Source organism: Astatotilapia calliptera, chromosome 4, assembly GCF_900246225.1.
Source record: "Astatotilapia calliptera chromosome 4, fAstCal1.2, whole genome shotgun sequence".
Lineage (NCBI taxonomy): Eukaryota > Metazoa > Chordata > Actinopteri > Cichliformes > Cichlidae > Astatotilapia > Astatotilapia calliptera.
Genome location: NC_039305.1, coordinates 18,692,187 through 18,705,953, shown reverse-complemented (window position 1 = coordinate 18,705,953; position 13,767 = coordinate 18,692,187). Strand labels below are relative to the sequence as shown.

Here is a 13,767-nt window from a genome sequence, read left to right as displayed (position 1 = left end):
GAATTTACGTCATGAGTGAGTCAGAAAGGAAATACGCCCAAATGCATAAGAAAGTACACTCTGTCATTCTCCGAAGGAAAGAAGTTTCATAAATATTATTACAGGAGGAAGTTTACCCTCATTAATGATTAGAGAGCACTCTTGGCAATTCCCGGGCACAGAGCCAGCCATCCCCACTCTGGCTGCATTGAAAAAGCAGCATTGGGTATCCATACTTACAGTATTTAACCATGACAGAGTATTATTGAAAGTCATCAGGAAATGAAAATGCAGATACATTTCTTTAGATGGGAAGCAGTGATACGGGTAAAGAAGAAGAATATTACTTTTTTTTGTCTCACTCACAAAGGTCTTAGAACAGATGGCCAAATCACGTACACGATGACGCACTCGAGACATTCTTATAGACATCCAACTGGGCTGTGTGTGGTTCAAAGATGGGTCTTCTAGGAAGTGACGGTCATAGCTCCTACAGTTCAAAGAGCAAATACGCTGAATGGCCTACATCGCGAACATGTGGCCATCTGCCACATGAAAGCATTTGCAAGAAGCTAGTTGTGGTGGCTCCATCTGGAAAGGGGTGGTGGTAAAGAACTGCAGCACATGCCAGGAAATGACAGGCTGAGGCTCCGCTGCTGTGATAGAAGCGGCCAGCCCCTGTGGCAATATGATGGGCAAGCATGACTTCCCCATGATTCAAGTGGGTATTTCACATTTCCATAATTTTTAGCTTCTTATGGATAACCAGAAGAAGTGGTCTGCAACAATCAACCAAAATTCATCCCAGTAAGCTCAGGTTACTTCTGAGGGTATGTAGCAGTTAACAGACTCCAGTTTCTACAGAGAAACAACAAGCAGAGCACTGCCTTTAACAAGTACGAATACCACCTGAAAGACTGAATCTTTGAACCAGTGTTGTAGTTTATTTAATGAAGTTTTTTTTCTCCTTGTTTTGGATAATTGGGGATTAGGGGAGGAGTGTAATGGATTGGAATTGCAGGAGACTGTATTATTGCACTGCCACCCATTGGACATTTTTGATATATTCAGTGATGATGGAGAAAGGGTTTTTTCAGTCAAGAGCTGTTGTCCTTGTGTAGTTCAGTCTCAGTCAGTTTTATTGATCTCCACTTCAAGATACTGCACTATTGCGTGGGTGTGTGGAGCTGTTTTGTGTCTACCATGCAGCTTGTTTCTGTGCTTCTGTTTTTTCATGATCATTTTCACACAATCTGAGTACTGATGTGTGAGACAGATGTGAAAGCTAATTCAGAGGGTGCAGCACTGGAAAAAGACTGGTTTGGAGAAGCAGACCTCAGGGGGCATGGAGAGGAACAATGGTGGAGCATTAGGTGGTAGCAGAAAATGGCACTGCTGTGGTTTACCCAAACTCTGGTCACTTACACTTGTGTGGTGTCACCAGCAAATCCAGATGCTTCTGGGAGAGGTTGGGCCAGATTGCCATCATCTCTTTCCTTAGCTCTGCATCCATCTGGTGTTTGTCGATACCACCTAGACATATTCATTAAAAAAACAGAAGCATGCACACACATGCAGATACACACACACACATGTATGGACATCCATGCCCAAGTATGAGAACACAAATGAACACAAAACACAGAAAAATGCACATTAAGAAAGTTTACCCATACACACAAAATTACACACATTGTTTATAGCCATTCAGATTGAAAGGAAAAGGGGGAAAAGACATACAAACATGGAAACAGACAAACAGAAAAAAAAAAGGTTCCTTTTATTAGTCATGTAATTAATATAAGCTCACAACTGAAGTGAAACACAAGCAATCAACTTTGTGAGCTACATTCAGTCTCACCTTCAGCCTCACGCTAAATCTAGAAAAGTTCTACATATAGAATCTAAAGCCTTGGAAATAACAACACATCAGTTGCTGTATAGAGGATTGAGCATCAAGAAGAGTTCGAAGTTTCTGGTTCAGCACAGAAAAGACAATTCTGCTTTGAGGATGTTGGGGTTAAGAGAGAAGGAAGAAGAAAGCATGTGAAAATGTGACAAGTGAAAGTCAAATTGTCCGTACCCTTGGCAATCTTTATGTCCAGCGCTGTGCGGATCAAGGCCATGAGAGTGGAGTTGAAGTGGACCGTGTTGTCATCAGCCACGGGCAGATCCATACGGAGCAATCTCTGCGAGGAAGCCAGTCAGGCAGTAAGAACATTGAGGAGAAGGTGGGGTGCATGTGGAACCTCCAGGTGAAAAGGGGGAAGGGCTCTGAGCTTGTAGCAGGGAAGGAGAGTGGGTAGAAGGGAAGAGGGGGTGGGTTCGGAAGTTGAAGGAGCTGTGCATAGCATCTGCAGCAGGCCCTGACTTTGTCTGTCAGCCTATAGTGGCTCAGACTTAAGTGTCAAATTAGGCGCATATGTGATTATGAGTGCTGAAGTGACAAGAGAGTCGTAGTAATGCCCAAATTCTTGTTCATTTTTAAACATCTAAGTCACAAATTGATTAGTGGAGACTTTTTTCAGAATCACATTCTTATTTGCTTCATAACTGTCCAGGAACAGGCTGAGCAGCAGTTACTATTATCCAGAGCTCCCCCTAGTGCTTTGGAGGTTCACAGTGAAAACAACAGAGACCAGATGATAAACCAATAAGCCAACCGAGGGACTGGTCTAAGAAAGAGGAACACTGTGGTTTTTGTTTATTGGTTTTATCCTTTGCGGGTCTTGTTGGTTAGTAACAAACACACACGAATAATACGATTTACATCAACTAACAGAGTGATGTTCATGCATGTTTGGTGACAAAAGACAACAACCCGGCGACATCCAAGACATGCAGCGCACCATGCATCTCCCCCGTCCCCACATTCCAAAAATATGCCTCTCCTTTAATCCGTCTTTCCCCCCAAATCCTTCTTGCGCATTCCACCCCCATGCAGCATGCAATGCAGGCACAATATGCCTCACAGGACAAGCAGCTGTGCAGCTGTACACAGAAAGCATCCTCTGTTGGCGACATTAAAATGAGTTTGTGAGTTGCTTTAATGTGGCTGTTATCGGAGGCATTAAGAAAAATAGTAGACAATGAGGCTACGCTGACATTTTCTGATGTCAAATGTGTGAACAAATGGGTATAGACTCGAAGGGTTAATAGGTGAGAGAGAGCAGCGTTCTGTGGAAAAAGAGGAAAAAAAACAACAACAACAACAAAAACAAAAAAAAAAGCCCACCATGGAAGCGTTGTTCTGGTGCTAAGACGCGTAATGATTTTTCAGGTGAACATAATCCAGGCGTGTGTAGGAAATATGAGGTGAAGCGAAATATTTCTTCTGCCAGAAAACAGATATAATAAGAACTGAAAGGGAAAGCTTAAGGGAAAGAGATGATAGAGAAAGAAAAATCAATAGGTTATGAGCTGGAGCACATAAAGAGAAAAAGTGACCGAAAATAGAAAAATAAAAGTCAAAACAATGTAATGTAAAAAAAGAAAAGGAATCACTGCCATACTTAGTTGGCTGTGTCTGTAAAGGGAAAAAAAATAAAGCAAGCAGTCCTGCCTGAAAAGCCATGCTGTCTCTCTTCAGGAGAGAATAGATCAAGGGTTAAAAGCAGCGACACTAAAAGGATAGCTATTAGGTGGACTGGATGGAAGGTCCTAGTTAAGATTTAGATTCGCCTGGAAAGCAAATTGAGACTTATGCTAAATAAATTTGGATCTAGTAATATTTATCAGAGAAGATAAAGATGCTCAACCATGCATAAAAAGCATTATAGAATGCTAAGCACACCTACCAGGATACATTTTGGTATTTTTACTTTTACATTTCAGGAAGGAGGCTCATAGTTTGAAAGTTTATAGGCCCAAGTTGGATGATGGCGGGTGTTAAACATAAAATGTTCAATTAAAAAACAGAAAAGTAGAGAGTTAAAAAGCTTGGGTCAAATAGCACATTGTATCAGATCACAACGTCAGCAATCTTGACTTCTTTTATGTAATCGGATAAACGTGTTTAATCACATGCAGCTTTAAATCATGTAAAATCTCTGCACTATTTGCCCCAGCTCTACTGGAAGAGAAGTGGGAGGTGGAGAAAGCAATGGAGTGATCGTCTGTGCCTACAGATTGTGTGGCTTGCTGCCTCCTCAGGCTAACAGTAATCTGAAAAAGATTTTTTTTAACCTGATCACATGTAGCATGTAATGTAAATGTGTTATTAATGTTTAGTATATTCTTAATCTAACGGTTTGCATGATATCCATTGTACCTGTATTGTACTTGACAAATAGGGCATGTGCAGGAGTGATGCGGTGGTGTTGGTGGGGACTGGCCATGCAGGGGGGAAAGTGAGGGAGTGTACATGTGTGGAGAAGGGAGCAATATGCAGAGATAATGGGGGGGGGGCTGGAAACAGAATAGAACTGCATTGACGACAGAACCAAAGGACAAAGAGAAGATTGGACTTGCAGATAGAAAAGGCTGCTTGGGGGCTTGGAGCTGCTACATGAAGGGTGACAGAAAAAGAACTGCTTCTGTATGGCAACCAAAGGCTCTCTGAGGAAAACACATCACTGACACAAGCCCTTCTGCTCTCTCTACCATGAGAAGTAACAGAAAATATCTGTGTAGGTTGATATGACCTATTTCTGTGTGTTTCTGTGTATGCGTCTACCTCATCCACAGGATGGAACGAGTCAGAGGACATAAGTCTAATGGACCTTCCAAGCCCTGCTGCACACGCATGCTTCTGTGTAAGTGTATGTATTGAAGGGTGCCTACATGTGTGACACGTTTATCTGCTTAATAGGTGTCTTAATGTCTTCATACAGCATTGATCTATACAGTTAAACGAGGACACTACTAATCGTGAGGTGTGTGCCTTTTGTGCTTTTGTGTATGTGAGCTGTACACGGTGCAAATGAGCTGAGAAGGTCCCTCTTTGTCATCCCCTCCTGTGGATACAGACCCCTTATCTAAACCCGTCAACCTAACCATCCTGCTACCTCCACCCACAAGTCCCACATCACCACACAACGTCACAACACCGACCAGCCCACCCCCACTTTCCACAAAAAGAAACAGGAACAGAACCAAAGAAACAATGACACTAAAAGTTTACACCACGTTGATAATTTAAATCATTGTTCTAGATAGCCTTCCCCCCCAAAAAACCCACATCACCCATAGAAGACTTGGGTGAAGATGGGGGCCTTTCTGACCTTGTAGGCCACCCGAGCTGGACACCTCTTCCCGAGGCCTAGTGGAGGACTCATGTGCCTCAGCATGTCATACATTTCCCTGCAACTGATCCTGCCACTGCATCATCAGCCATGCCACCACCCCGTTAACAAGAAAGAGAGAGATGCAGATATTCCAAGAAGGAGAAATACAATGGAGAGAGAGTGAAAGAGTAGCAGAAAAGATTTTAGAGAAAGATAGACAGAAAGCAAGAGAGAGAGAGAGAGATGACTGAAACAATGTTTAAAAAAAAACAACAACAGAGAGACAAGGTTATTGGGAGGATTTGGAGAGACTGTTTTGGCTGTGTGGCTTCTCTTTGAGTAACAGTACTCTCTAACAGGTTGTCATATCAGAGAACAGGGTAAATGACAGTGGATAGGGAGGCGAGCAAGAGGAAGAATTTAAGGAATAAATATCCTCTTGTAGTATCAGAAGATAATTCTGTGCAAGAACAGAACAGGCAGAGCCTGACAGCGGGCGCCAAGCTGCTCCTGCTCAGACAGGAGAGGAAAAGGAAGAGGAAGGAGTGAGGGAAGAAGTGTCAATGCAGTTTCTGTCGTTCCCCCAACCCCCCAACAACCAAGAACAATGCAACACTACAGTGGGCGACCGTAGCTTGCTACATTATAGCCATGTCTCCACAGCAAGCAAAAGGAAAAAAAATGCTCATATATTAAAAAAAAAAAAAAAGATTATTTTTTCCAACATGATAAAACGCCTTGATGTGAATTACCCCTCCCTATTTCGGTTAATGCATTTCGCATGCTTCTCTGGGTGTCTGCATTGTCCCGCACATTCTCTCGGCAGTTCAGAATGCAAGTCGATAATGGTGGAAACAAAGTTGTAAAGTTGAAATGAAGAAGAAAACAAAGCGGCATTCACTCCATTCCTGGATGCTGTGGCTAGCAAGAGTGATTTAAGAAGTTTTGTTTGAATGGAAGTCAAACCTTGCAGGCCACCCTATGGGGGCATTTCTTGCCTAAGCCAAGAGGCGGGTCGATAACTCGTAATAAACTGTACATGTCCTTATAATGTATGCGCCCGCTGCAAGAAGAATACAGGGAGTTAACAAACACGCGCACACACACACACACACACACACAAGAAAAACACATGCACGCGCACACACACAGGCACACACATCAAGAAAGAAGAGGGGACATTGGGAGGAAGAATACAAGATTGACAAGAACACAGTATCTGGAAATACTTTACAATATAGAAGAACTGTAAAAACTGACTCTTACGACATCACTTGAATGCACTTATACAAACTCTACATGCACATACAGAAATAGCAGAAACATAACTGAATGGCACATTCTGTTTAAAGTTGTCCTAAACAGTGCCTTCTTATTGTATTCTCTTCTTCTTCTTTGTTTATTACTTGGTTTCCTTAGAGGTTAAAAAATAGCATGTTAGTCTCAAGAAAGGCAATCCTAACACAACTGTACAATAGAAATGGTGCACAGCATATTTATTGCACACCATATTATTTGTATTTTCTATTTATAGTAGTGCATTCTATAGGAAGGCATGAGGGAAAAACACAGGCACTGGAATACAGATACCATGAAACTTAGCATGTCTACAATATACATTTGGACTACACGGAAGCTTCAGTTTCGAGTGTAGACGTTGCCGTGTTAAGTTTTTGACAGTATACCGATTCCAGAAGAGGGAGAGTGTTAGGAAGGGGTGAAGGGAGTTTACAATAAAGGCGAGGACAGAGTGGGAGGGGTTGTACGGTGTGAGAGAGATAACCAGATGTCTGATGAGGTTATACTCAGATCCGTTACAGCCCCCTTGCAGCTATTTCTTTAGTAAATTAATGTTTTAAAAAGCCGATGCTTGTATGTGTTCAATTCTCTTGTTCACTGTATCACTTTAAAAAAAAGTCTTCACACCAAAAAAAGAAAAGAAAATCTCAAAATTAAGGAGAAGTAGCCGCTTTAACTTCTTGCGTCTCTCTGTGTGGGCAAGCTTATTAAAATATAGAGAAAAAGATGCATTAAAGGTGTCTAAATATCAGGTTTTAAATAGTGTCTTTGTTGTTGTATGTACAAACTCTTAAAAGTATAATTTTATGAATATATGTGCAAGTACTACATGTGTAAACAGATCTGTTCCTTGTGCTTGTGCCTCTTTACACCTGAGTATAGGCGTTATATAACTCACCAGGCAGCAGGGTCATACTCCGCCCATATCCTGACATACTCATCCAAATGGTGAGGTCCTAGTATGGATGAATCTCTAGTCAGGTACTCAAAGTTGTCCATGATAACAGCTACAAACAGATTCAGCATCTACGCATGCATGCACACAAACACACACAGCGACACACATACAAACAGAAAAGTTACAAAAAAAGTTACAAACAGCCACTGATTTCACAAAATCACTGGTTTAATAGCTGTGACGTGAAATGCTAATTTACTTAATCAGCTTTAACTAAAAGATGGACAATTTTATGTTATTGTTAGTCTTGTTATGTCTTATTATGTCATATTACGTTATACCAAGTTATGTCATGCAATTTTACGATATGTCAGGTTACAATGTGGTATTTCATGTTACGTTATGATATACTATATCGTGATACATTATGTTACGATGTTATGATCGGTCACATGATGTTATGTTAAGTTTTGTCAAGTCATCTTATGTTGTGCTGTCGTGTTATGCCATCCCTAGTTATGTGTATGTGATAATGTGTTTTGTCATGCTGTGTGACATTGCATTGCACTGTGTTGTGTCATGTAATGTTATATTATGTTATGTCGATCAGTAACTGGGATAACCCGGGGGCTCACCAAGAATGAACAGAAGAAGATGAACGACACAAAGTAGAGGTAGGCAAACTGGCTGCCACAATCTGGATCTACATTCCCTGACTTGAGGTCACAGTCCTTACCCCCAAGACACGCCAACATGATCTCGTGCCATGCCTCACCCGTTGCACTCCTTCAAACATACAAAAAGATTATTTTACCTATCCAGAATTGAATGACCTCAAGAGAGACTGAGGCATGCATGGAAATGTATATTATAGGTTTACAGAGTTACATATAAAAGCACCTAAAGAGAAGCATAAGAGCCTCTACAAAGGTCCTGAAGTTGTTATGTTGGTTGATGGCACTGTCTCCAACTTCTTCAATTGCAATATTCCCAAACAGCTGTCAAACACAATGATACTGTTAAAAGTGAAAACTAGACGATGGTTGTTGATCGCTGAACATTTAGTCTTTTTTGCCACAAAAACATACAGGAACAAAGATTATAAGTAACAATCTGAAACTAAGACATAAATCCCATTTTGACATTTTTGTAATGTTCCTTCTCTTGCTATTATACTCCAAATATGATCACTCTTTTCACTATCATTTAGTATGCTGCACTCCTCGTCATTATAGTTATACTATAAAATATATTTAATGCATCCCAGCAGCACTGGAGCAAGTTTTAGGTTGAGGTTCTCACCCACCTGCATCCCAATGATGGCGTAGATGAAAAACAGCATGGCAATGAGGAGGCAAACATAAGGCAGTGCCTGAAAAGAGACACAATAAATGTTAACTAATAAGCTAGATCCTGCATCTATCTATCTATCTATCTATCTATCTATCTATCTATCTATCTATCTATCTATCTATCTATCTATCTATCTATCTATCTATCTATCTATCTATCTATCTATCTATCACCTGGTGGAATATCTCACAATTAATACAGTGGGGCAAAAAAGTATTTAGTCAGCCACCGATTGTGCAAGTTCCCCCACTTAAAATGATGACAGAGGTCAGTAATTTGCACCAGAGGTACACTTCAACTGTGAGAGACAGAATGTGAAAAAAAAATCCATGAATTCACATGGTAGGATTTGTAAAGAATTTATTCGTAAATCAGGGTGGAAAATAAGTATTTGGTCACCTCAAACATGGAAAATCTCTGGCTCTCACAGACCTGTAACGTCTTCTGTAAGAAGCTTTTCTGTCCCCCACTCGTTACCTGTATGAATGGCACCTGTTTGAACTCATCATCTGTATAAAAGACACCTGTCCACAGCCTCAAACAGTCAGACTCCAAACTCCGCCAAGGCCAAGACCAAAGAGCTTTGGAAGGACACCAGGAAAAGTATTGTAGACCTGCACCAGACTGGGAAGAGTGAATCTACAATAGGCAAGCAGCTTGGTGTGAAAAAATCAACTGTGGGAGCAATCATCAGAAAATGGAAGACATACAAGACCACTGATAATCTCCCTCGATCTGGGGCTCCACGCAAGATCTCATCCTGTGGGGTCAAACTGATCATGAGAACGGTGAGCAAAGATCCCAGAACCACATGGGGGGACCTGGTGAATGACCTGCAGAGAGCTGGGACCAAAGTAACAAAGGTCACCATCAGTAACACACTACAACGGCAGGGAATCAAATCCCGCAGTGCCAGACGTGTTCCGCTGCTGAAGCCAGTGCATGTCCAGGCCCGTCTGAAGTTTGCCAGAGAGCACATGGATGATACAGCAGAGGATTGGGAGAATGTCATGTGGTCAGATGAAACCAAAGTAGAACTTTTTGGTATAAACTCAACTCGTCGTGTTTGGAGGAAGAAGAATACTGAGTTGCATCCCAAGAACACCATACCTACTGTGAAGCATGGGGGTGGAAACATCATGCTATGGGGCTGTTTTTCTGCCAAGGGGACAGGACGACTGATCCGTGTTAAGGACAGAATGAATGGGGCCATGTATCGTGAGATTTTGAGCCAAAACCTCCTTCCATCAGTGAGAACTTTGAAGATGAAACGAGGCTGGGTCTTCCAACATGACAATGATCCAAAACACACCGCCCGGGCAACAAAGGAGTGGCTCCGTAAGAAGCATTTGAAAGTCCTGGAGTGGCCTAGCCAGTCTCCAGACCTCAACCCCATAGAAAATCTGTGGCGGGAGTTGAAAGTCCGTGTTGCTCGGCGACAGCCCCAAAGCATCACTGCTCTTGAGAAGATCTGCATGGAGGAATGGGCCAAAATACCAGCTACTGTGTGTGCAAACCTGGTAAAGACCTATAGTAAACGTTTGACCTCTGTTATTGCCAACAAAGGTTATGTTACAAAATATTGAGTTGTATTTTTGTTATTGACCAAATACTTATTTTCCACCCTGATTTACGAATAAGTTCTTTACAAATCCTACCATGTGGATTCATGGATTTTTTTTTCACATTCTGTCTCTCACAGTTGAAGTGTACCTCTGGTGCAAATTACTGACCTCTGTCATCATTTTAGGTGGGGGAACTTGCACAATCGGTGGCTGACTAAATACTTTTTTGCCCCACTGTAAGTGCCTCTATTGGTCTTATGAAAATCCCTCCATGGACTCCAGAAATTTCTGAAAACCATTGTTTTGAAATCCAAGTTAAAAGTTTAACCTCAAACATGTAGTGAAAATAAATATGAAGACCTCCGTCCTCTCTTGGCTCCTTTGTATGATACACATACAGTACACTGTACCTTTAAGCACAACAATGCTACCAATGTTAGGAACAGCTTCCTCTAAAAGAATTGCTGGCAGCCAATTTAAAATGAATAATGCCTTTTAACAACACGTTTTACAGTTTAATATAAGGTTCAAATCAAAATCAAATTCTTTTTTTTAATATACTTTTGCACTGCACCAAAACCTCTTTTGTAAAAGGAAGGGATCTATACAATGAATACACTGCACTGACATGTAGCGTCTACACATATCAATGCATGTGATTTTTCAGGGTAATAAGCTGTATAATTGGAAGCAAACCTTGAAAGACTGAACGAAGGTCCAGAGCAAGATTCGGATGGTTTCTCCCTGTCTCAGCAGTTTGATGAGACGAGCTGCTCTGAACAGCCTTAGGAAACTTAGGTTGATGAAATTATTCTACAATACAGCCACAGTATAACCAGAGAAATGGGGGAGTTGAGGAAGGGAAAAGCAAGGGAAAGAGAACAGAAATAAAGGATTGTGAAAAGGGAACAAGAGGGGGGATTGGGGAATGGAAAGGGAAGGAAAATAGTTAGTCGTACTTCAAATTATGCAGGCAATCTTCCTTACAGACGAATAAAAAAAAATGAGAAGAAAAACAGTCAAATCCAAATTAAAGAAGATTCAAACTCAATACAAATAATAATAAAAAATATCAGGAGCCAAACAAGTCAAAGCAAACCAAACTCAAATCAGCAAGGCTCCAAACAAGCTTTTCATATCCAGTAATGTAGAATCAAACCATACAACACAGGGGAAAGGAAATCATCCAGATCTAACCAGTTTCATCCAATTGGGATATATGTTTTTAGTAATTGTGTTAGGACTGGTGAGGAGTTAGAGTGCAGGGACTTCAGGACACTTCTTGGAAAGACAACCAAATGCACTAATTCTCCGAAGGCAAAATATGCAACGTTTCAAATGAAGCAAGCCGCAGCATGCAGATGTGAACCAAACACAAGGCAAAGCAGCCAATGCAAGGCAAGCAAAAACGGCAGCTCATGCACCATCCAATAGGACCGACTGCCAAAGTCATGTGACATACAATAGTGATGTCACTGTCAAATAAGAGCAGAGGGTGGTTCAAGGACCAACAAAGGTCATTACTACATAGGTGAATTTCTTTAGGTTACCATTTTCCACTCTCATCAGACTGAACACGTGACTAATAAACTGTACATAGTTTAGCAGATAAATCTATTAGACTGCAGGTTGAGATGTGAAGTGCTCAAAAGTAACTGGTATCAGCACATGCAGGCTTTATTCAATTACTGCTTATATTGCATTGCTGCATGTTTCTGTGTGTGTCTGTGTGTACAGGGGTTTCTGCCAGTGGCATGCAATGGGCAACATGCATCACTTGTTCTTCCTGCCACTGTCAAAGCTTTGGATTTAATATGTTGTTACTAGAAACACTCTCCCAGCAACTTTTATACATATATGTGGATAAATTTTACCATCTACTGTAGTTTCTAAAACCCAATCCTTTACAAACCGAATATTAGTGTTGAGTAAAGGATATATTTCAGCACACGCTTGTGGAGATATACAGTGACTAGCTGGGAGATAACAAACGCAAATGTACAAGTTAAGGGTTCAGAGTGATCATAGCAAAGCAGTCAAGCAAACTGTACACATTCCAGAGCCAGAACGTTGACTGGGATGCAGCTGAAACACATGCAGTAAAATAAGATCTCCAAAAAATTACAAACCATCTACATGTGGATGTTGCAGAGTTATGGTTTATAGCAGCAAATTTTTGGATTATTGGTTGGTTCGAAGAACAACCAGAGAGATTGACCAAGCCAGTTGTCATGGGTGGACACAGAGGAATCATAGTGCATTTTGATTGGATGGAATCACAGCAAGTAGTAGGTGTTGAGGGGAGAAGGGGATTGGAGAAGTAGATTACAGTAGATCGTCGTTAAGTTTGAGGACGATTTAAAGAAAGCATGTGAAAAGATAAAAACAAGAAAGAAATCAACAGTCATTCAAAGAGAAATTAGCACAAAGGTAAGTGTCTGTAGATTTTACACATTCATAATGCTGATACCAAGAATCAAGGCAGCATGAAAAAAGAAAATACATGGATTCTAAAAATCCATGACTGTATGTCGATACATAAGTGAATGAAATCTTGAGTAGAAATAATCAAGACCAAATGAACAAAGATTCACGCTCTGTACCAATTAATAAATAAATAAACTAATAAAAAAATAATAAAAAAAAAAAATAACCAGGAGCTAAACAAGTCAAATCAAACCAAACTCAGAAATAGAAGATTTTCCTATCCAGGCAGGTAGAAACAAACAATACAACACAGGGGAGAGGAAATCATCTAACCATACTCAATCAATTGGGATCTATATTTTTATAATAATGGTAAGATTGGTGAGGCATTAGAGTGGAGAGACAACAGGGCATCTCTTTGAAAGGCACTAATTCTCAACCTTTCTAATGAAGCAAGCTACAGTACTAAGATGTGACCCACATACAAGGTAACCAAAAACTCATACACCACCCAATAGGACTGACTGCCAAAGTCATGTGATATATAGTAATGATGCAACTGTCAAAGAAGAGCAGAGGTGGTTATAATAATGTAATGTTTGCAATGTAGGTGGATTTTCCACGTAGTTGAGGCAAGAAATATACAGAGCACATAGCCTCCACTTATTACGGCTTATATTGCATTATTATAAATTGTTAAAAAAAAGAGAGAAAAGCCTTTCAGTAGTAATTGTTACATTGGCTCTTGATTCTTGGTTACAGCTGCAAATACTCTACAACTCTGACTTCAACATTATTGGGGATAGTTTTTGAATTTCTTCTTAAATTAATTCTGTCCAAGAAATGGCTTCATCTCCTAAATACAGATTATGTACAGGGAGTGCAGAATTATTAGGCAAGTTGTATTTTTGAGGAATAATTTTATTATTGAACAACAACCATGTTCTCAATGAACCCAAAAAACTCAGTAATATCAAAGCTGAATGTTTTTGGAAGTAGCTTTTAGTTTGTTTTTAGTTTT

At 40.5% G+C, this 13,767-nt stretch overlaps 1 protein-coding gene across 17 annotated transcripts in view; it reads right to left on the bottom strand.

Moving 5' to 3' along the window:
• Nucleotides 1-13,767, bottom strand: part of cacna1aa (calcium channel, voltage-dependent, P/Q type, alpha 1A subunit, a) — an 86,025-nt gene that overhangs the window by 12,158 nt on the left and 60,100 nt on the right. For 13 of the 17 annotated variants that reach the window (XM_026165286.1, XM_026165272.1, XM_026165282.1 and 10 more), the window contains 8 exons: nt 11,016-11,132; nt 8,708-8,773; nt 8,302-8,399; nt 8,037-8,187; nt 7,402-7,529; nt 6,171-6,267; nt 2,063-2,168; nt 1,405-1,512 (listed from right to left, as the gene is read on the bottom strand). In XM_026165286.1, coding sequence (XP_026021071.1) covers nt 1,405-1,512; nt 2,063-2,168; nt 6,171-6,267; nt 7,402-7,529; nt 8,037-8,187; nt 8,302-8,399; nt 8,708-8,773; nt 11,016-11,132 — 871 coding nt within the window. Of the gene's footprint in view, nt 1-1,404; nt 1,513-2,062; nt 2,169-5,201; nt 5,299-6,170; nt 6,268-7,401; nt 7,530-8,036; nt 8,188-8,301; nt 8,400-8,707; nt 8,774-11,015; nt 11,133-13,767 lie in introns of all 17 variants that reach the window. The other 4 variants (XM_026165273.1, XM_026165276.1, XM_026165279.1 and 1 more) reach the window with 1 other exon arrangement.